Source organism: Danio rerio, chromosome 13 (genome assembly GCF_049306965.1).
Source record: "Danio rerio strain Tuebingen ecotype United States chromosome 13, GRCz12tu, whole genome shotgun sequence".
Classification (NCBI taxonomy): Eukaryota; Metazoa; Chordata; class Actinopteri; order Cypriniformes; family Danionidae; genus Danio; species Danio rerio.
Window position 1 is genome coordinate 9,610,704 of NC_133188.1, and position 22,729 is coordinate 9,633,432.

General features: G+C 37.2%; 2 protein-coding genes and 1 long non-coding RNA gene across 4 annotated transcripts in view; 2 read left to right on the top strand and 1 right to left on the bottom strand.

Annotated features, from left to right (window-relative positions):
- Window positions 1-3,309, top strand: pimr156 (Pim proto-oncogene, serine/threonine kinase, related 156). The gene is made up of 7 exons (XM_017358939.4): window positions 1-445; window positions 956-1,399; window positions 1,760-1,854; window positions 2,029-2,079; window positions 2,200-2,575; window positions 2,876-3,049; window positions 3,136-3,309. The coding sequence occupies exons 1-7, from the start codon at window positions 160-162 to the stop codon at window positions 3,234-3,236; spliced, it is 1,527 nt and encodes a 508-aa protein (XP_017214428.1). The 5' UTR covers window positions 1-159; the 3' UTR covers window positions 3,237-3,309.
- The window catches only part of htra2-8 (HtrA serine peptidase 2-8), a 25,244-nt gene continuing 5,789 nt past the window's right edge, over window positions 3,275-22,729 (bottom strand). The window contains exons 2-8 of one of the 2 annotated variants that reach the window (XM_073920683.1): window positions 21,316-21,517; window positions 9,782-9,946; window positions 9,649-9,681; window positions 7,104-7,212; window positions 6,950-7,019; window positions 4,207-4,302; window positions 3,275-4,121 (exon numbers count right to left, since the gene is read on the bottom strand). In XM_073920683.1, the coding sequence (XP_073776784.1) occupies window positions 3,956-4,121; window positions 4,207-4,302; window positions 6,950-7,019; window positions 7,104-7,212; window positions 9,649-9,681; window positions 9,782-9,910 (603 nt within the window). In that variant the 5' untranslated portion in view covers window positions 9,911-9,946; window positions 21,316-21,517 and the 3' untranslated portion in view covers window positions 3,275-3,955. The remainder of the gene's footprint in view (window positions 4,122-4,206; window positions 4,303-6,949; window positions 7,020-7,103; window positions 7,213-9,648; window positions 9,682-9,781; window positions 9,947-21,315; window positions 21,518-22,729) is intronic. The other variant, XM_073920684.1, reaches the window with a different exon arrangement.
- LOC141377130 (uncharacterized) lies at window positions 10,729-17,671 on the top strand. Its single transcript, XR_012389153.1, has 3 exons — window positions 10,729-11,856; window positions 13,673-14,289; window positions 16,739-17,671. It is a non-coding gene; the product is annotated as an uncharacterized lncRNA (long non-coding RNA).

The window sequence follows — 22,729 nt, forward strand, 5'->3', positions numbered from 1 at the left end:
AAGGCGAATGAGCCAGTCAGTCTAGCGCGGGCCTGCATTAGAAGTTTGTTGTGATTTAAAAAGTCTCTACGTCATACCAAATGGAACTGTGGAACTCTGACATCATCGGTGACAGTAAAAAGCTTTTGACGTAGCAGAAACTCTCATTAGCTTCTTTGGATGTCTAGTAGTTCAGTACTTTCTGCGATTCAACAGTACAGTGATAAAATGGCATTTTCAAAACTGATTAACCGTCTGAAGAAAGCGTTTGGTGTTAAGTGTGCGAACGAACAACCGTGTGAGCCACTCGAACCCACCGGCAGCACGACAGAGAATCACCGTCATCTGATGACCGATGACCCGGCCGTCGCTGCAGGAAAACAGGCAGGGAGACAGAAAAAGAGGAAACTCAAATTGTCTCCCATCTTCTTCGCCTGTTTTTCCAGAAGAAGAGCTACTGTTGTTGGTAAAATAGATTTATGAGCACTTTTAATTACTAAAGCATACTGTTAAACACACCAAACACATCACATAAGTGTTTAAAGATCAGAAATGAACATTACTGGAAGACATTTTAGAAAGAGTTTCTTAAAGCCACAGTTCACATAAACAAGACAATTCTGTCATAATTTACTCCTTAAACCTGTTTGAGGTGCTTTCAGCCATTGACTTCCACAGTATTTTGTGTTCCTACAATGAAGGTTAATGGCTGCTGATTTCAGGAATTTTCTTCAGAATTTGTAGTTTTGTGTAAAAAACAGAAAAAATAAGAATTATTTGTATTAGGATTTTTTATTTCAGTGAGCTTTGCCTTTAGATACGGTATATAGTTTACTTGTTTGCTAATTCAATGCAGAAAACCCATGAAGATCATCAATAAAAACACATTGAGTAATGTTTCTGCAAATGAACTGTTCAAATATCTTGTCAAAAAGAGTTGTAGAGTCATATTAATGATGTTCCTTCCTCTCTTTAGATCAGCTATGTGTGCAGGAGATCCACGAACTTCACGCAGAGCCCATCAGTAGCTCTAAATTCTTCTGCACTGCTGTGAGCAACCTGGAGCTGGAAGTTCTCCAACCTCCAGCTCTTGATGCTCCAGCAGACGAAGATTTGGACTTTAAGCCGGAAGTGAACAGCTTTGACTCTGCAGTGGTCATTGAGAACGACTCTGCAGAGCTTCACTTCCCAGCAGACAATGAATCCTCCCTCAGTGAGGACAGCCTGAAGCAAGAGCTTGATAGTCCTCCAAGTTCACCATCCGATGAGGACAATGAACTTCCAGTGAGCCAGCAGCTCATAACAGATGACATCTGTGACTCTGCCCTGGATGAAAACTCAAACCCTTCACCGGATCAGGTCTCACAAGAGGACTCTGCTGTGAAGTCTACAGCAGATGATGGGACCTGCTTGGACAATAGTAAGTTTATTGCTGGAGTTCAGAACATTTGTTTAGGCTCATCAAACTTTGTAAAATTATACAGTTGAAGTCAAAATTATTCGCCCTCCTGTGATTTTTTTATTAATATTTTTTAAATATTTCCCAAATGATGCAGAGCAATAACGTTTAAGTATTCAGAACTTTAAGCTGAACACTGGTATCTTGGAAAATATCCAGTAAATATGATGTACTGTCATCACGACAAAGATAAAAGACATCAGTTATTAGAAATGAGTTATTAAAACTATCATGTTCTGAAATCTGACAATAATTCTGACTTCAACTGTTTGTGTTTTTATTTGGTTTATAATTTAATGACATTTTCTTCATTTTTAACAGATGACATCAGCTGCCGCTACAAACTCGGAAAGCAGCTTGGTGAAGGAGGTTTCGGCTCCGTGTATGAGGGGATTCGCATACAGGATGGTCTGCAGGTATTCATTTTTGTAGACTCAAATCCTCTGATGAAGTTCCCTGTTTAAAGAACATCATCAGAGCTTTCATTGTTTGGACATTTCTGCTGACGAATGAATCCTCTGTTCAGGATTTATGACTGAATGAAATGATCTCCGTGCACATGTTAATTGTTAGCTTGTTCCTTTAAACAGGTGGCAGTTAAATTTGTCCAGAAGACCCCAAATATGCAAGATGTCAGCTCTGTGAGTAGACTACACTTTCTGTTCGCTGTGTTCAGTTTATAAAGTCTTATATTTATTATAGACCACAGGCTGTGGTCAGAAACCCTTGTTTGAAAACCAACATTATTATTTTGTTTTCAGTCATGTGACCAGCCACTTCCTCTAGAGATCACCTTGGCAAACATGGCCAGCGGTGGCTCCAGGTGTGCGAACATTATTAAGCTTCTGGACTGGCAGGTCTTTAAAAACCATTACGTCATGGTGATGGAGCGGCCTAGTCCAAGCATGGACCTGGAGGCATTCCTTGAAGTCAGCGGAGGAGTCCTCAGTGAGAAAACAGCACATACCATCATGAGGCAAGCTGTTTATGCTGCCAACGTGTGCTGTTACCGCGGGGTGTTCCACCGGGATATTAAGCTTCAAAACCTGCTGGTGAACCCCGACACACTGGAAGTCAAGCTGATCGACTTCGGGTGTGGAGACTTCATGATGGAATCAGCCTACAGTATCTTCTCTGGTAGGTGTTTTGAATAGTGTGGTCAAAAGTATCGACTTCGGTACCAATCGATTCTGACATTTAACAAGTCAATTTGAGCGCTGTTAAACACCACTGATTGGCCATTGGTGTTCACATGCTCAGCAAATATGACTGTGATGAGTGTCGGTATCGATTGGTAGTTGATACTTTCGACAACACTAGTTATGAATGTGCATAAGCATTATTAATATACGTATTGAAAGCTGGTTAATTAGCACAGCTGAAGCCCATCTGGTATATATATTCAACATGATGCTAAACTAAACGTCTCTCCTCCAGGCACAGAAGCGTACATCCCGCCAGAGTTTTATGAAAAAGGATGCTACCGGGCCAAACCAGCGACGGTCTATTCTCTTGGGGTTCTTCTGTTCACAATGCTCCATGGAGAATTCCCATCAGCGTATGACCTGTACTACCTTCAACATGACTGGTCCAAATTTACCCTCTCTCAAGGTGAGATGTTCATCAAAGAACAATTAAGTGAAACAGCTTAATAATAATAATAACAATAACCTCACCTCTCCATTTCTTCTTCACAGAATGCTGTGATATGATGACGGCTTGTCTGCATGAGAATCCAGAGTGCAGAATTCCTCTAGAAGAGATGCCTTACCACGACTGGTCCATGCTGGAGTTCTGAGTCACATTAGCAGAATGTTTTGTATATTTGATTTTTGTACATGTCTGTAATAAAGATATATTTTATTGAACTCACTTGTGTTGTCAGATTGTGTGGATTTAAAATGGTTTTGTTTGGGGTGACAAAAATTTGGCATGAGGTTTGAACAGCATCCAGTCCTTTCCAACACACACTGCAGTTGACACTGGCGTCATTACGGCGCACTTTTAGAAATACACTTTTTCAGAATGCTGTACAGCGCTGACCCAAAACCTAAACATATCAGTCACTGCGACATAAGCAAATCATCCATAAATATTCCAATGGTTTATTGTGAAATCAGAGCTGTTCAGAAAAATGTATTAAAATACAAACGTCGTAACATGAGAATGTGAGACTCAATACAAAACATCAGCATTTTCACAATAAGAGCACCCAGTTTTATTAAGGTCTTTAAGTGTTGCCATCATGACAATCCTAAACAAAATATTCAGTGATATTCCTTCAAATCAATACTGATAGTGTAGTTTGCGCAGACACACTGAGGTTTATCCAGTGTACAGAAGTCTGAATCATCCACATTATTTCATACGCTTCCAGAAACACGTTTACTACACGAATGTCCAGCGTTTGCTAAAACTGTTCAACTCTTTAGATGATTCCTTTCTTACAACATCTCCAACTATGACAGCTTCTCATTACTCACCATTTCTTAATCTTACTAAATACTTGACTTGATGTCACTCTGTGGACTCTGGGGTCATGTGCAGCATGAGCAGGTCGGCCCCCCGGCGGACCACCACATTTAAGCTTTCGCTGGTCCTCACAGCATTATATATCTCCTCTGACGTGTTCACCTTTACCCCATTGATCTCAATAATAACATCTCCTGGCTTCATTCTGGCTCTGCAAAACAGAAAACAGGAAATGGCATCATCAAAAGGATGCCTTAATCAACAGCTGATAACATCATGTTCAGAGAGCAGCACACCTGTTCGCTGGAGATCCTACAATCACACGGTGGATGAGAACTCCATGAGAAACATCAGGGAAGGACGGGTCTCGCATCCTTAGCTCTTCGATTATACTGAGGAGGGGAAAAAGAGAATTTAAAGATGATAAAAGACTCACTTCAGTGCAAAGTTTACAGTTTAAGGATTGATTGATAAATAGATAAGATAGATAGATAGATTCATAGATAGGTAGACTAATAGTTTGATAGATAGATCAGCATAACAATCAATGTTACATTTGCTTCAACCAAAAACACCTCAACAAAACATTCATACTACTTCAGTCGCATAGAGTGTGACAAAGGAAATGCTGTTAATTTGCAATGCATTGAATTAAAGGTGCAGTAGGTGATTGTCCGCAGAAACATTTTAGTTGTGCTGGTTGAAAGTCTCTTCACAGTCCAATAGTAATGATTAAAGTAAATGATCTAAATGTGTTTATATGTATTTTATATTGTGGGTAAAGCATAAAACTAAAAAATGTTCATCCAATTAAATATTGTCGGGTCGACATCTCCCGTAATTCCGATAAGTAACTCAAACTGTCTGTCAGCAAATGCAGATTTCAGGCCGTGTGGCTTTGAATCACAGTCCCTCCCCGCGGTCCAAAGATAATAGGCTAAGTGGTTAGCATTTTGGCAGATCACCTACTGCACCTTTAATTATTCACAGAAGTGTTCAAATCAATACCACAATTGAACTCGTGTCATTTGGGACAAAAAAATAAAATGATATTGTTCAACTCTACATTATGATATTGCTTAACTCTACATTATGTATACAAAACTAAAACCTTAAATATCTTGAATTTAACAGGGCTCATACAGGCACAGCCTAATGTAAATCAAGGACTTTTAAGTACTTTTTTCCAGCACCTATTTTTATTTTCAAGACTGACACGCAACGTATTAAAACACCGCATAGGAATTTATATATATACGCAAATAAAAACCATTAATGATCATAATAATAATATAATTAATTAATCAATTGTGTATTAATAATATATTAAACCTGCACTAAATGTGCTTGTGAAAATGTTTTTTTTATACTATTACACTGCTAAAATAATACAAGTTTTGGTAAATAATACTAACATTGGGTAAAAGTACAAAGTACTCTTTTAAAAACTACTCAGAGTACTAGTTAGATATCTTTTAGAGAAAAACTCAGATTTTCATTATGGCTCTTTATAAAGAAATGATAATAAATTTATTTGAATGGTTTAATTGCTTAAATCACAAAGCTACATATATAAAAATGTGCACTAACAAAGGAAGTATGGTCGATTTTTCCTTCCATGACAATTAATCTTTTTCAATAGTACTGGCAAAACTACCACATACTCTATACTCTAAGGCCATAGAGACACATTTTGTCCATTTTTTAAACAATATTTTTAAGTTTTGAAAGGTTTAATTAAAGTATATGATAAAAATATTTAAATTTACCCTTTTATTTACATATTTTACACCATTTTTCTTATTTGCTCATTCTTGTCTTTACAATATGGCAAATTTGTTTCTTAAATAGCTGTACAGCACATGGAAATATTATTTTACACTTGATCTTAAACTGAAATAATTTTACAAAAAAGACAAGTACACTGTCAGTAATAAAATAATAAAGCAAATGGCTTTGTTTAACTCTAGGTATTTGAAATATGACAACACTGCATTTCTTAAAGCAGTGTTTGAAGAGCCTTATTGTTTATTATGATAAATGTAACAGCAGATTGCTTTGACCTGTAATGCCTGTACAATTCAGTGATGCTTTAAGACAGATCAGAATACAGCTATAATGTATAAATCCCACAAACAACTCAAACAGAAACATTTCTAGCATAATTCTTTTGTCTTAAAAAAATATAAAAAGTCCCAACTTTGCTCAAAGTAAGTTTCACTTGACGATACAGCCAAATAAAAAGTCTGTAATCTAAATACTATTTTAGTCAAAGAGCAAAGATAAATAATTTCTACTTTAATATTGAAGAGATCGCGATTGTATACAGTCTGAGCACACACACGAGATGATGAGAGGACTTGCAGTTAATTTGAAAAGCCTATTTAAGAGCTCGCATATCTGTTTTTATGATTAATGTACATGACTGCGCTCTCATGTTAAAATAAAGCGCTCACGACGTTTGCAGAAATGAGTAATTGCGCAATACCTGCATTCCCTCACCAACATTCAGAAGAGTGACAGACAAGTCAGAAGAAGAGAGCAGAGAGAAGAGAGCAAAATGTGTGTGTAGATCGTTGAAATGGCAGGAAGTATGTCCGTGGTTTAATTACTAACAACATCCGAAAAGCATTATTTCAATAAAACATTTGTTTTTAAGTTGTTTTTTTCTGTCACTGCAACACAGAAAGGCCTTTGTCCCGCCCTTACATTTCAGGTAAAACTAGAAAAGGTTGACTGTGATTGGCTACTTTTCATTTCATTTAAAATCACTGCGTCAGAATTACAGTATTTTGTGCGGGTATTTTTGCATTAAATTGTCACAAAAATTCACAAACATTTTTATTTTTCGGGCGTGAAAATTGCATACAAATTCTCCTTGATAAATTAAGCACTTTTCAACAGAACAAGCCAATTTTCCAGGTATTCCAGCACTTGAATTTCTAAGAGCCAAATCTAGTGGTATATAACAAAAATCTGCAGATTCCATAATGTATGAATTTTGCTCTCCTGTAAAATTGTAATAAAAGTGTTTGGCACCTGGGGGTCAAAGTCAACATCATCACTCCAATGTAACGCCTTTTCCATCCCGATTCTCCAAACCAAGACTCTGAAAAAAAGACCCAATAACCATCTGTCAGTGAAAAAAAATGCTGTCACAGACAAAAGCAAGCAGCTGTGAGGTCATTCTTACTCTGTTTGTCTGCAGATCGGTCTAGGAAGAGACGGACTCTGTCTGAGGGAATAGCGAAGGAAATCCCTGCTGTCACTTTCATGGTATTAATGCCGATGACCTCACCATCCTGAAGAGTACAAACATGACACATCAGTTTATTACATAAGGCTAGAGTATGGCCAGTACAATACAATATTGATGAACATTTGAAAACAATTCACGTTCTTAATATGACAGTCATGAAGCTCTGTGTTGCTCTGAAGGTCCAGCAATCTGTAGTCAACTACTAAATGTGCACTAATAACTTTCTCCTTCACATTATTGTACATGGATTTCGTAGCGTGGTTCTAGCACACTAATTAAGGTCATATTTACACTATGTACAGTTGCCTCGAACCGGGCCAAAGCACGCTTGTCCCCCCTCACATCTCCCCCGACGGCCCGCACTCACATTACAATCAGGCCTGGGCACGCTTACGTCATCGATGCTGTGCTGTTCAGTGAGAAGCGCTCTCGCTCAGCACAGTGGAGATTTCTCTAGTTATATAGTTTCAGTCGCTTGATATGCAGTGACATGCAGTCAATTATTTCGACCAAACAGTCCTTAGGGATGCGGTGACACGCAGTCAGATATTTCGCCGAACAGATCCACCACTTTTGGCGCTCATAAACAATCATAAAGCCCTCGTGCTATAGGAATGAGGAGGTTTGCTGAAGGTGCGCAGCTGTCATACAGTGAGAGGTTTGCGTATTTAATAAACTACGGCAGTTTGCGTTCATTGAACAGTAAGAATGATAAATTAATCCATATGAAACAGTCCCTTAAGAGTCACGTCTCGCTTTCAGTTTCAGGTTTGGGCGCGTTTTTCACTCACACTACAAGTGTACTGCGCCAAAGCCCAAGTGAACCACACTCAGGCTCACCTCTTCCAACCGGGTCAGGGCCGACCATGTAAACCATGCCTGCGCCCGATTCAGCGCACTCACACTTCTCAAACGATCCGGGAAACGGGCCTAGACACGGTTCGGATAGCATAATGTGAGTACGCCCTAAATACCTAAAATCTGAATTTTCTACCACTGAATAAGGTTGCATGTCTGCGGCTATAAATACTCCTACCGCGCTTGTATTTGTCTTTGTTTGTGTTGAGTTACTTGGAATTTTTATTCTAAATGAAGACAGGAGAGTAGTTTGTGTTACACTTGTCGGTTTAACAGATAAAGCAATGATTTTGTGGACATCAGTAATCTAACTATTTGCCTTAATCTGATTAAAACAACAATATGATTAAGGTGTTTACATGAGTTGCTTTTTGAATGTTCATTTCATGATCCCGTTTTACATGTTAAAGCACATAATACGATTAACGTCATTGTGTCACCACGCTATCCCTGGGGCGTTTCATTCTAAATTTGTCGACTTTAACTGCAGTTTGGCACTTTCATTTTTATTCATTTCATGCATTTCATGCATGCCCCCATGACGAACGAGAAATTGGATGCGAGGAAATGATAGAAGAGTATAGTTTTAATGGAATTTTGGATATCGCACACCGTATGGGAGAAAAAAAAAACTCAGCAGAGAAAAGTGTCAAGCAGCCGTGTGTGTGTAAAGATCATCCCGTTACAAAATGTGGCGAAAATCCTACAAGATGGTAATAGTCTGATTAAGGTGTTTACATGTTTACATTAGGAGAGCAGCATTTACAGCAGATCTTTCAGTCCATAATATTGTAGTGATATTGAAAGAGTACTGCTGACGATACTAACTACCTTTGCCATCTGAATAAACAAACAAGGAACACCGATCGCTCACTTACCAAATCCATAGAGACAGGACAATCAACGCAAACTGGAACTGCTTCTTTTTTAAAAGAAGACGATGAGCAAATCCGGATTTCACCATTTACAGATGCGAAAAGCTCTTGGGTAAAAATGGTCTTTACAAATTTCCTTAAAACATTTTTGTTGCGTGTTAAAAGACCACTGTAGTCCACAAATATGGGTCCTTTCTCATTGCGGGAAAATGAAAACAAAACCTTTGTTGTGGCACGTTTACGAACAACACTGACGACCCATGTCTCCGAACAATTCTTCTTCTTCCACTTGTTTTATTTACGGTTAGCAACACAACGTGGCGTTTCTCTGAATACTGTAACAGGTAGTTTTTGAAGCTATCATGCATATAAATAAAGTTGCACCTCATTCACAATAGAGCGCGCTGTTTAGTTTGTCTTTCTCTTGAATTAATGATGAAAGCTCAAAGACGTCACATTGTACCCGCCGGTACAGACAGCCAGTCTCCATGCTGGAATTTACACAAGGAGCTCATGGCCTTGACGTAGCTTCAAAATTTCTTTTCAAACCGGAAGAACAAATTTGTTTGAAATAACGCAAAAACAACCAATTTTCACTTTTATTGTTAAATATGTGTCCTAAGAGTGTTTTTAGCAGCGTGGAACATATATATGACTATTAACATCTCAAAAATGTGTTTTGGTGTTTTGTGACCCTTTAAACCAAAAGGCAGAAGCAGTGAGTTGAGTAAATGTCAGCGACTCACCAGGTTTATGAGAGGCCCTCCTGAATTTCCAAACTGTAAAGCAGAATTGTGATTGAGTGATGGAATGCAATTCATTAAATGATAACATACATTTTTTTTGCATGCAACACCACCCAGTTTCCAGTGCTCTTACATCTATGGTAGCGTCCGTCTGGATGTAGTCCATGTTGGAGTTGGAGAGACCCAGTTCTTTACTGCCTCTCTGAGCAGAGCTGACGATGCCAGATGTGATGGTGTTTTTAAGAGAAAAGGGGCTCCCCATGGCAACCACAAATTCACCTTGACGCACATCAGATGACTTGGAGAAATGGAGAAAACAATGACACTATGTCAGACTATATGGTCATGTACTAGAACTGTGGTTAAAGAAAACTGAAAAATCAATTGCAAAAATGGCTTTCCAAACATAAAAGCCTCCTCTGTTACTGTTCAAGTCTCAAAATTAACCTTTTTGTTAGGTAGTCATCACACAAAATTTAGTCGCACCCACCAATTATAAGCAACGTTACTACAGGTTTTATACAAACAGATTTATTGCATTTGAAATCAACACTAATCAAACTAAAAAGCAAAAAAATATATATATTTATATATATATGCATGCGTGAGGAAAATGTCTCAGCGAAATCCTGTTATCACAAGAAAATAGATTTTATAACATAACTGAGTGACCAAAGCATACAGGGTTCTTGCAACATTTTAAAAGTAAAATTTAATGCTTTTTAAGACCTTTTTAAGACCTCAACAAATATAATTTAAGACCCAAAAATTTTATAATTTCTTTGGAATAGGCTACTCATTTTAATGTTCTCGTTAGATTTAAATAAATTGTGCCTCGTCACAGTATGGATAACCCACAGTACCTGCTTTTTGGGTGTCTGGTGGTGAAATGAAACTGTTATAGCTGACTGTGAGGGGGCGTCTGAACTAGAGCTGTAATCAGGATATAAAAGTTAGGCCCGATAGAGCCCGAACCCGACAAGTACATTTAGATTCACAGCTTTCTAAAAGCCCGAACCCGTTTATAGCCCGACATTATCCAAATGTGCACTTGCACATAGCTCTTTTGTCTTTTTTCATGAATGAGTTGTTTATAAGGGTTAACATTACTTATTTATAACATAGGCTATAGGCCTAACATTAGTAACTAGTAACATTGTTAGGTCGAGCTGCAAACAATGAAGGGATTAACCTGGACCTGCTATGACAAGCTGCTGCAACGTCCCGCTGCTGCTTTCCTCCTTTCATGTGCGACTCGATGACTTTGAGCCACATGGTCCCTAACGAAAAGGTATTTTTGTAGAATTTACACATTCCCTCTTTGCCACGTCGTTAAATGTACAATTTCCCATCTTTGCATTTTGACACATCAACAATCGCATAATAACAGCACGCAGGTGCAGACCGACGTAAGCGTCTGTACTCTGTAGCTGACCTACCGTAATAAGCTAATAAATCACGGAGACTGTCATTTCTCTCCTGTTTTACAAGTGCTAAATTAATCAACTATTAGATGTTTAACGGTGGACCACTGTGCTTCCCTATCGTCATTAAGCACACCGGCTGAATATTTAATACCTACAGCCACTTTACGCTAAAATTTAAGACAATTTAAGACCTTAATTTCCCTGATTTTAATTTAAGACATTTTAAGACTTTTAAAGCACCCGGGGGAACCCTGGCATACACAGACCGCTGTGCTGTTCTCACGGGTGGTGTCCGATATTGCACTGATGCTTTTGACATGTACTGTACCCTATTATATGCATACATCATGTTAATAGCTATACCGGTCTTCATGAGTAGCGATAATAGTTTTCTCGGCTCAAGCCCGTTTGCCATGGTGTACGTGGTGTTACATTTTACATATAGCTGCCACTTGCACGGCGGGCATCTGGCGATTATATGAAGGATTAAACAGAAGCTCTCGTGCTAGATGTGGCAAACAGTTACCTGAAAATTCCATCCCACAGACTTTTCATAGCGGACTTGAAGCCAATGGAAGTCTTATCCACTCTTTGAAAAGTGTAGATGGTGGATTAACATTCAGCACATGATCACTAGTAAGATGTGTCATTATTTGTAACTTTAGATGACAGTTTCTAAAACAAAATCTGTCAGTGTTATCTTAATTCTCATATTCAGCGCTTTATAATTTTTCGCAATAGTAGCTCTCCCTGTCATCCCAAGCCAGAAGGCATTGACTGAGTGATTGACAGCTGATATTAACCAATCCATTCACGCTCTGTTCTAGAGCAATGGCCCAATAAGAAGAGCTCAAAGGCGGGGCAAGTATTACGGACTTGGCTTTGTTTACTGCAGCAAGTTGACATGACAACTGTTGTAAACCATTCCTAAGAACTATGTTTCGCATTTCAAGAGCAGAGATGCATTCTGCGTGAATGTCCTCCAAATCCACGCATGTGGTGAACATTTTGCAGTAAAAACTGGTCGCACACATCAATTTTATGCACTCGCAAAAATGCTTCAAAATATATTTTGAGGTCGCATAGATAAAATTTCGGGCGCATAAGTGACCGAAATGGTCGCAATTTCGAGCCCTGCTGTTGATTTAACTAAAAATGTTGACAATAATTATTCTTTAGTTGCTGTAATATTACTGTGTTTAAAAATCCGAGGATACAAAATCAAATGTCACTAAGGTTATCACAATTTCGAGTTTATTTCCATATTTGTATGCGGCCGTTCCTCCTGAAATATTACAGCGTGTATGTAGCCTAAATACAGTATAAACAGATTAATGGGTTAACACCAGGGCTTGACATTAACACCCACCAACCGCAGGTAGACTTCGGCTGTGGCGGATTAGACAGCCACTCCCACTATCCACTTTGGCTGGTCGAAAATCATTTTTAAATTGTATTTTTTTAAAAGCAGGGTTCGACAATAAGGATGAACCTCTAGAAATGAGAAGCAGCTCGACTGACAAAAACAACTGTGTTCATGCAAGCAAAAGAAAGCAGATGAATACAGAATGTTATGTGATGCGCGCAATTTTTTAAAAACGTGCACGCTCTCATTTCCATGCGTGAAGCAACCTTGACTGGAAACACAATGCTGCAATCGGTTCTGTTTGAAATAGACTGGACAAGAAGTGATACGCATCCACCATTTTCAAGAGCTCGAGATTTTTAAAAAAGAAGGTATTTTATGTATGCAGCAGCAGTTGCAGCTTTAGCTTTAAACAATCTTTAAACAGATTATTAATGGGGCTAACGTTAAAGGGCCATGAAACCCCTTCGTTTCAGCAGGGTGTTTTCACACCTCTACTTTGGAAAAAGTCAGAAAAGTGGGCGTGTCCAGCTCTGTTTAGGGGGGAGTGTCGGAGGAAGAAAAGAGGCTTGGTGTGGGAGTGTCTATTTGGGCGCGCTGAATTTCAGAGTCAAAACACACAACCACAGCGAACAATGTGACTGTGTTTACACGGACATCTGTAGTCGAATTATTTGCCAAATTATTAAATGGTGGACTTTAACTGCAGTTTGGCTCTTTCATTCAGGGAATTCATTCATGTCCCTCCCGACAAACGTGATATTTGATTCGAGGAACTGCTCTAAGCGTGTATTTTTCATGCAATGTTTGATACCGCACGGCGAATGAAAGAAAAAAAACAGCATTTCCCGGAAACTTAGATGCACACGACAGGTAGTGTCAGAAAGCCGCGTGTGTTATTCCGGTCACAAAATCCAACACGAGGTTATAGTTTAATTGTAACTGTTAGTGCTAACTTGTTTACACTCGGTGCAATAGTTTGTTTGATACGAATAAAATACGAACTGAATAAACAAAGAGCACTGGTCGCTCACTTACCAAATCTGTAGAGACGGGACAATCACCAGCAACTAGAGCCGCGTCTTTATTTAGAGGAGACCACAAGCGAATCCGGATGTCAGCGTTTGCAGATGAGAACAGCTCTCAGGTAAACAATAATCCTCCTTAGACACGTAAGTTATTGTTGTCGCGCGTCGCATACACCGTTAATCCACAAGTGACGCCAGCTGAGCTCTCACAGAGAGAAAATGAAAACAAAACTTAACTGCAGCAAACTATAAAAGCAACACTTCACGCTTGTTTTGCCAATACAACGTGGCGTCTCTGCCGTCTACACTCTGACAGTAATGAATATAATATATAAGTTGCACAATAGAGCGCGCTGATGGGTTTGAACCAAGCCTTACTCATGCATTAATGCAACACACTGTAAGACGTAATAAGACACACTCTGGTACAGATGTCCAGTCTGCACGCTTGAATACAACGCTATTATGTCATGACCGTGACGCAGCTTCAAAAATTAGTTTCAAACAGGAAGTACGAATTTGCTTGAAATAACGCAAAAACAACCAATTTACACTTTTAGTGAAATATAGGTGTCCTAATAGTGTTTTTAGCAGTGTGGGACACATATACGACTGTCAACAGCTCAAAAAATGTGTTTTGGTGTTTCGTGACCCTTTAACTGTGTGGGTTTGATCATCCTTTCATTATTGCACACGGTATGTTTTTCACCTGCTTTCGTTTTGTTAAAATGATTTAATTATCATTCTTTTCAGTAACATTGATTAAACAGATTAACTTTTATGCAAAGTTTACTGCTGATCTGAGACCTTTAGCTACACTGTAAAAAATTGCTGTTAAAAAACGGTCAGATTCTACGGTAAAATAATGTTTTTTCACTAAAACAGTAATATTCTGTTAAAAACAGTGCATTCTGGGTAACATTTTTGTTTTCGAGAAAGTAACCAACTGCAGAAAACTGTGAGCGAACAGAGTTCAGATTCGATGTTTTGAAGTCTGTGTTTGAAATCACGCTTTGTGTCCTTGTTCACTATTTCATACACTAGTTAACTAATATAGTTCACCTGACAGAGTTAATGAACACTAATGAGTGAATTCAGACACTGATGAACACCTGCTGTTAATAATTACAATTACTGAAGAAAATAAACAAGAAACACAAACAGTGACTTGAGTTATAACATTAAATAAAATAAAATAAAATAAAACAGCTTCAGTCTCAGCAGAGGATCATAAAACAACTCCACAAACAACAGCAGACACACTTATTACTGACTGATTTGACTTCCATACTATTCTCATTGAGATCCAACAGAAATTAAGGTGTTTTTCGTGTCACCGTAATGGAGTGAGGGGCTGGTTTAGTTGGGCTCTTCACCCTTAAACTTATTAATTCAGACTCTCCAATTACTATAATAAGGAGTTAACAAAATGCTTGTATTATAGCAATCAAGTTGGAAAGTCAATAAATAGAGAAATCTATTTGTCTGAAATTAGTTCTGATAAATGTTTTGTTATAAATCTGGAAGAAGGGCCTCATGCAATAGATTTTATGCTTAGTTGCAGGTATTAATTTAATTAATGAGAAGTGGAAACAGAAAAGATACCTCCGAAATTACTTAACAGTTAAGAAATAACATACAAAAACAGTTCAGTTATGACACATACAAACTCAGACCTCATAAATCTGACCTTGTATCTCAACAATGGTAACATCTCAAATGTTTCATGCTGCAATGCATGCTGGGAGTGGCACGGTACAAATATCCCAGCATGCATTGCGGTATAAATAAATGTTGTATAATGGTCTAACAGTTTTCTTTTTTTGTGTTTGATTCTGCTGTTGTTTATGTTTAGACTTTCAGTTGCCTGTTTGTGAGTTAAACTGTTAATTTTGTTAGTTGTCACCATTATTGAGGTTCATATGCTGATTATTGATGTCTCTTTGAGTGCGATTTACACCATAGAGCAGTGTTATTGTCCAAGATATTCTTAAAAACTTCCAGAAATCATTGCCATATATAGATATATAATATAAAACAATAGATTTAACATTGAATAGGAGCAGTAAATTTTCTTATACTAAATGAGAACAGACTCTGCCATTTAATAGCAACATGAACATCACCAGATCTTATTTAGGTTTTTGGCTGGCTTGCCTCAACAAAGGAGCTTTTTAAACAAAGTTCTTAACAATTGCAGCAGCCAAGATATATAAATGTTAAAAATGACAGGGCTAAGAGCCCAACTAAAGCAAACTCTGTTCTTCATGATGGTGACGTAAAACGTTAACTTTTTCCTAAGAAGAACTTTAGTAGATGTTATACAAAAATACATGTATTAAGTAATAAGTGAAGCTGGTGATGATGTTTGTAGAGTTGTTTAATCATCCGCTGATCATTTAAATGATTAAATCATTTGTTGTTCTTCAGGTTATTTCATTATAAAGCTGTGACTAAAGTTTTGTATGTTCTGTTCTTGTTTTCTCCCTTCAGTATTTCTTCATTTATTCATTGTTAATCCTCAATTATCATTTAATTAGTCAGTTAATTAATGAATTTACTTCAGCTTTGCTACACGTTTCTTGAACACTCAGTAGTGTGGACACTTCAATAAAAACTGAAGTATATGCTCTGGGGTTTAAAGGGTTAAAGGTGTGAGAGGTAAAAACACAGTGTAAAATGTATTTTAACAGTAATATACTGTTAATTTAAACTACGGAAGTAGACTGTAAAAAAAACAGTAGATTGCTGGCAACCACAGCTGCCAGTAGTTTACTGTTAAATAAAGGAAAAAAACAGTATTTTACTGTAAAACCTGAAGCTAATTTCTTGTGTGTGTCACCGTTGTGGAGGAGAGTAGAGCCAGAACTGCTGATGTTATTCTGTATGTTTCTTTATTTAAAGAAAGCGGCTGTTTAGTTGCTGATGCAGTCAGAATCTCTCTGGTAATTCCAGATTTACATGTATGTGTGCTGTTGTGAAATATAAGACATTAGAGTTAAACCGAATTTTTCTAATTAACTAAAATAAGTTATCATTATAAGTATACTTCTAAGCATGTATAGCACAATACTTCATAAACTCATTCAGCAGTTGACCAATTTGAGGCAGTTGCTTTCAGTGAGCAAAATGAGTTCCCATGAGTATTGTGTAAATCAATGTAGTCCATGTATTTTTACAGCAACATACTGTAAAATAACAGTACATTGCTGGCAACAGCAGCTGCCAGTATTTTACTGTTTTTAACGGGACAATTTTTAACAGTGTAGGACAAACTGCTTTGCATAGTTTTAGACAGGCTCCATGACAATAATTATTATTTAAGTTTTATTTAATAAAAAGTGTATGCATATTATAACATATATTTTGCTGGTTTTTGAATTTTTTTAATTATAAAATTTTTAGAGAAAAAATTGGTACAACCTTAATGTTGAGCCCTGAAATAATAACCAATTACAATGCAACACCATGAAACCACTACCGCTCATACTCATTTAGCAAAGTCATACACAACACATCTAAATCAAGTAATTTTGCAAATATATTTTCCCAAAAACAAAAGTGAAAATGGCGAGTGGCTAGTAAAGTTGAAAAACTACTAGCCATATAGGCTGGTGATCAAAAAAGTTAATGTAGAGCCATTAAAAACATTAAAATCATATTGACCTCACACTTTTAAAGTACTAACCGTGATACATTTTTGATTCTTTAAGCTCAATTCTTAAATGAACAAAGTTCAAAAAGAAATTACTCATTTGATAAAGACCTTTTACTAAAAATGTAAATTAATAAAATAAAATGAGTCCTTGCTCTTACCATATAAAACTATGACTCATTAAAAATAGGGATGCACCGATACCATTTTTTATAAACTATTTGATTTCGATCCCAAAATTCTGAGTGTCGACCAATACACATCCGATCCCGATACTGTGCCGGTTTTTCTTTTAAGCATAATATAGTTTCTATGGTGATAAACTCAAACAATATATCTTGCTTAGTAAAAATAAAAGACCTATAGGCCTACTGTATATGACAGACGACACAATCTAACTGAAAACATGATGCTTGCTGTAAACCAGGCTACATTATTTGAGGATTTGTTATGACATTGATCTGATGTGGTCCAGCTTATGTTTCTTTTTAATAGTAAGATTTTTCTTTGAACTCTGCAACAGCCAACCACTATTGACCCTAATCAAAACACAAACTGATCTGTTAAATAAACTATTGATATAAATAAAATTACAGTCAAATATTCACAGTTTCAGAGTAACCTATATGAGGCTAAATAATTTTCTGTTAATGACAATCAATATTGTGCCTGTCAGTTTCACTTTTATTAATTTAATCAACAACTTTGACCACAATGAGCCAGGCTTACAAACTATCCTAAAAGTATTCCCCTAGGAAGAATAAATTCAGTCGGATAATTCTACAGAGCGGCACACGTCACATCAGCCGGTGTGTGAATGAAGTGCTTGATGCATTACTGAGACAGCGCGCAGTCCTCCGCTATCTGCAGACACTTCCAATCCAAAACAGCAGTAAAAAGGGAAGAAATCAGTGCGTTAAGGATCTGTCCAATGTATTATTGAGCCTTTTCTAGTTTTAAATTTCAGGTAGGCCTACTTTGTGTGTGAAGAGCAGGTAATAACCCACTCAGTTCCAGTGTTGCGAATGCGATCTGCTGATCTAACAGCTACATGATTTAGAAACAGAAATGAACTCGTCATTTCAGGTCGAAATGAACCAATATAATATTTATTATATTATAATAAATTAGTATAATGTAATATAATAAATTTATATTTATTTAAATTAACAGGGACAAATAGTGTTGGAGAAAGTTTTTCATGTTGTCATGAACGTGACACGCAGTTTGAATTGTAAATAAATGGAGAATGATTGACAGGCGCAGCGGAGGGAAGCGTGGAACTGAACATGAATTTAAGCATGTGAATATTGATCTGTACTTCACATTAAACTATAGAATGGCTTCAAAACATTTGGGATACAGTAGGCCTACAAGACAACTTTCTACTGTCTTATAAAAGGCTAACTTTTTGGCATTTGTTTGCTTATAAAATACACAGAATATAGAGCACGTGCAAGATGGGATTTGCAGTAAAAATATGCAGTATCGAACCAATATCCAATCCAAGTATCAGGATCGGTGCAGCCCTAATTAAAAAATTAAATATCCCCAAAAGATTACACATGTTAACAGTACAACCTCAAAGCTCCATCTGTACCTTAACATTGATTTTGATGGTGGCGATGTCTGCAGCCTGATCTACATCCTGAACTGTGGCGTTGTAAGTCTCACCATTGGTCAATTTGACACGAACACCACGCTTGTTGGCAACCACATGGGCATTTGTCACTATCAGGCCATCACTACTTATTATAAAGCCAGAGCCATTTGAGATGGGAACCTCACGGAGAGAAATGTTGTACTTTGATAGTCATTGGCTGCTAATATGATTTCGCTATTTAGAGTTTGCAAATAATACTTTTATGAAATTATATTATTAAGGGAAAAGTCTGAATCTGCGAATATAAAACCAACTTTACTTTTATAAAATATGCTGATAATACAACAGTAAGTACTGTACATCTATTTGTTTCTCAATATAGTATCGTTACTTTTAATACAAAATGTGTCACATGTTTAGTTGCTACCTAAATTAAAGATTTGTTTCCATTTTTATCAAACCATTTGGTAAGTTTTTTAAATCTTTGTTTATAATATTTTTGAGCAGATTGGGGTCTGTCATGGGTCAGACATTTTGTAATACAATATTTAGTATTGGGATACATGCATTTGTCCAGATGCTGTGGTGGTCATGGAGGAGTGGAGAGTGAGAGACTGATTCCTGAAAGACACACGTGATCGATGAGTTTCCGCATTGATCCAGTGGGCCAGCCTGACCACCTGCCGGTAACCTTTCAAGTCTCTGGTGCCTAGACTGCGGCTTTGCATAAGTTTGGCTAGTGGAGAACTGGTCGTGGCCAACTGAGCATGGTTTCTCTCCAGGGCTTTTATTCTACACTTTTGTCAGTTGGTGAAGTTTGTTCCATGCCACTGTCGCCACTGGCTCGCTCGGCTCTGATTGGTGGATCGGTGGATTTGCTCTTCAGTGTTTGGACTTTCAGCAGTGACATTTACAACTTCAACTCTGAAAACTGGACTGAAGCAGCTTCAATTTACAAGAACTTCTATGTTAAGCTGCTTTGACATCATTGATCTACATTGTAAAAGTGCAATAGAAATAAAGATGAATTGCATTTGAACATGTGAATTCAGACATTGTTGAGCATTTGACACCAGAATTTGTAATATTTTAAAGTTGGGTTGTTTCTGAGTCGGCTAATGGTTACAAATATTTATTTTTCCAACAATACGCAATTCAGACGTTTAAATTATTATTGTACGTATTATTGTATGTTGTGCTTTGTGTGATTTATTAATTTTTAATCTGTTGATTTTAATACTTAATGTAATTTTCACACATTTTGTTTAAATGCTTTAAGCATCATCAATGTTTTAAAGAATGGAATATTTTATAATTGTGTCTGGTTTAATGTCAGTAGTACTAAGTACAATTGTTTTTATTCTCTCAACAATATGCAGGTCAGACAGTTAAATTAGTTTTGTACATGTATGTTCATGTGCTTTGTCGTTTTCAATGTTTTTTTCTTAAAATAAGATCATTTGAATGTTTGAAATGTAGTGTTTTTACACTGTTTTCTTAAATGTTTTAAGCATCTCCAATGTTTTAAATAAAGAGTGTTTATTTTGTTAATATTTTGTAATCGTGTCTTTTTTATGTCAATAGTACTAAAATAATATTCATAAAATTACGTTATAAAATATATAGGACAAAATTAAAAGGTTTACAGTAGGTAACTGTTTACTTAGCTTTTAAAGTAATTAACCATTTTTAGACACTACGGTAACATGCTGTAAACTGATTTACGGTTGTATACTGTAAATCTCAAATACAGTAACTTACTGGCAACAGTGTTTCCAGTAAGTTAGTGTAAAAACCCTTTGAAATGTCTAAAACCTGGTTTATACTTCTGCATCAAGTGACCAGCGTAACCAACGGCGCATGCAACACGCGTAGCTGTGCATTTATACCTCTGCGCGCTGTCTCTGTTGTTAATGTGTTAATGTGTCTCTGTGTCGAGTTTCTTCGCCTGTGTTTTGTTCTTTCTGAACGCTTCCGGGATGTACAAGTGGCTCAAACTCGCTCATTTTGAGGCAGGAACCGGCGGACGTGCAACAACTTTAACTACGAGGTAAACACAAAACAAAACTTTCCATCAGGAGCTCCTTCACAAGACTCCACACTTGTAAACAATCGCTCCATTGGGCTCGCGCCGCTCTCAGTCCCGCCCAGACTCGTCAGCACTACCAAGCTGACCAATCACAGAGCTTGCGCTACGTGTCGTTGCGAAGTGTAGTTACATATTTTTTGAGAAGTGCACGTCAGCGACGCCGATGGCCACGGCGTAGGGCTATGCATCAGCGCCGTAGCATATGCGTGTGCTTGACGCAGAAGTATAAATCAGCCTTAACAGTGTACAAGACAACTTTCTACTGTCTTATAAAAGGCTACCTTTCTGGCTTTTGTTTATAAATTACACAGAATATAGAGCACGAGCAAAATGGGATTTGGATGGGTACCAGCTGGCTGATACCCGATCCAGCAAAAATATGCAGTATTGAACCGATATCCAATCCAAGTATTAGGATCGATGCATCCCTAATTAAAAAATTAAATGACCCAAAAAGATTACATATGTTAACAGTACAAACTCAAAGCTCCATCTGTACCTTAACATTGATTTTGATGGTGGCGATGTCTGCAGCCTGGTCTACATCCTGAACTGTGGCGTTGTAAGTCTCACCATCGGTCAGTTTGACACGAACACCACGCTTGTTGACCACATGGGCATTTGTCACTATCAGGCCATCCCTACTTACTATAAAGCCAGAGCCATTCGAGATGGGTCCCTCACGGCCAGAAAAGGGGTGTCTGAAAAGAAAGAGTGTAATATTAGTCACAATTCCCAAACACAACTGAAACTAAAACCATCTGGTCATCTTAAAATAGAAACAAGTGATCCAAAAAGTCTCTATAGAGAGAATCAACATAAAACACCCTGCTGAAAAAAACAATCCTGTTGTGCGCGCGCATGTAAAGGTAACTGGGTGAACAAGTCAAACAAAGTATATACACAAGAGAACATAAAAATATACAACAATTCAAAAAAATGAAGCAAGAATAATAAAGATTTAAATAAAACATATAATAGATAGATAGTACAATAATAATAATGATAGTAATAATGTCAGTGAAAATGACAACAGCATTATTAATAACAACAACAACAACTACAACTACCACTTTTGATTACTTAACATTCAGAAATTAAACCGAATTAACAAAAAATATTGTAAATATACGTGTAGTGTTAAAACATTGTTGGGTTTTACAACCCTGCGAAATGTGAGAACGTTTTAACAATAGAAATGATAAAAAAGTAAAGAATTAGGTTAACTTGATTGTTTTTATAAATGTAAGTGAGTTGAACATAAAACAGTCAAGTTGCCCCCAATAAACTTAAGAATTGAGTTGCTTCAACACGTTAAATAAGTATTTTATAAATGTCTGATAACAATAATTTTGTTAATAATAATGACATTTGGGGAAAAAGGGTTTGGTTCTATTTTTATAGTAATTAAATGTTTATAATTTAAAATGTTTATAATAATTAAATGTTTTGCCGCCTTGTTTTTGAGTTGTGCAATGCAAAAAGACCCTCTTATAGCAAGATTAGGGAAGCACCGAAATGAAGCTTGTTGATTGAAACGGAGAATTCTAGATGCATTTGGCTGAAAACTGACACTGAAAAGGCTTTTTAATAATTGGAAATTATTTTAATAAATAAAAAAATATATAGTTTTATATCAAATAATAAAGTAATTTGGCGATGCAGTAGGTAGTGCTGTCACCACACAGCAAGAAGGTCACTGGTTCGAGCCTCGGCTGGGTTGGCATTTCTGTGTGGAGTTTGCATGTTCTCCCTGCGTTCGCGTGGGTTTTCTCCGAGTGCTATGGTTTCCCCCACAGTCCAAAGACATGCGGTACAGGTAAATTGGGTAGGCTAAATTGTCCGTAGTGTATGAATGAGTATGTATGTATGTTTCCCAGAGATGGGTTGCAGCTGGGAGGGCATCCGCTGCG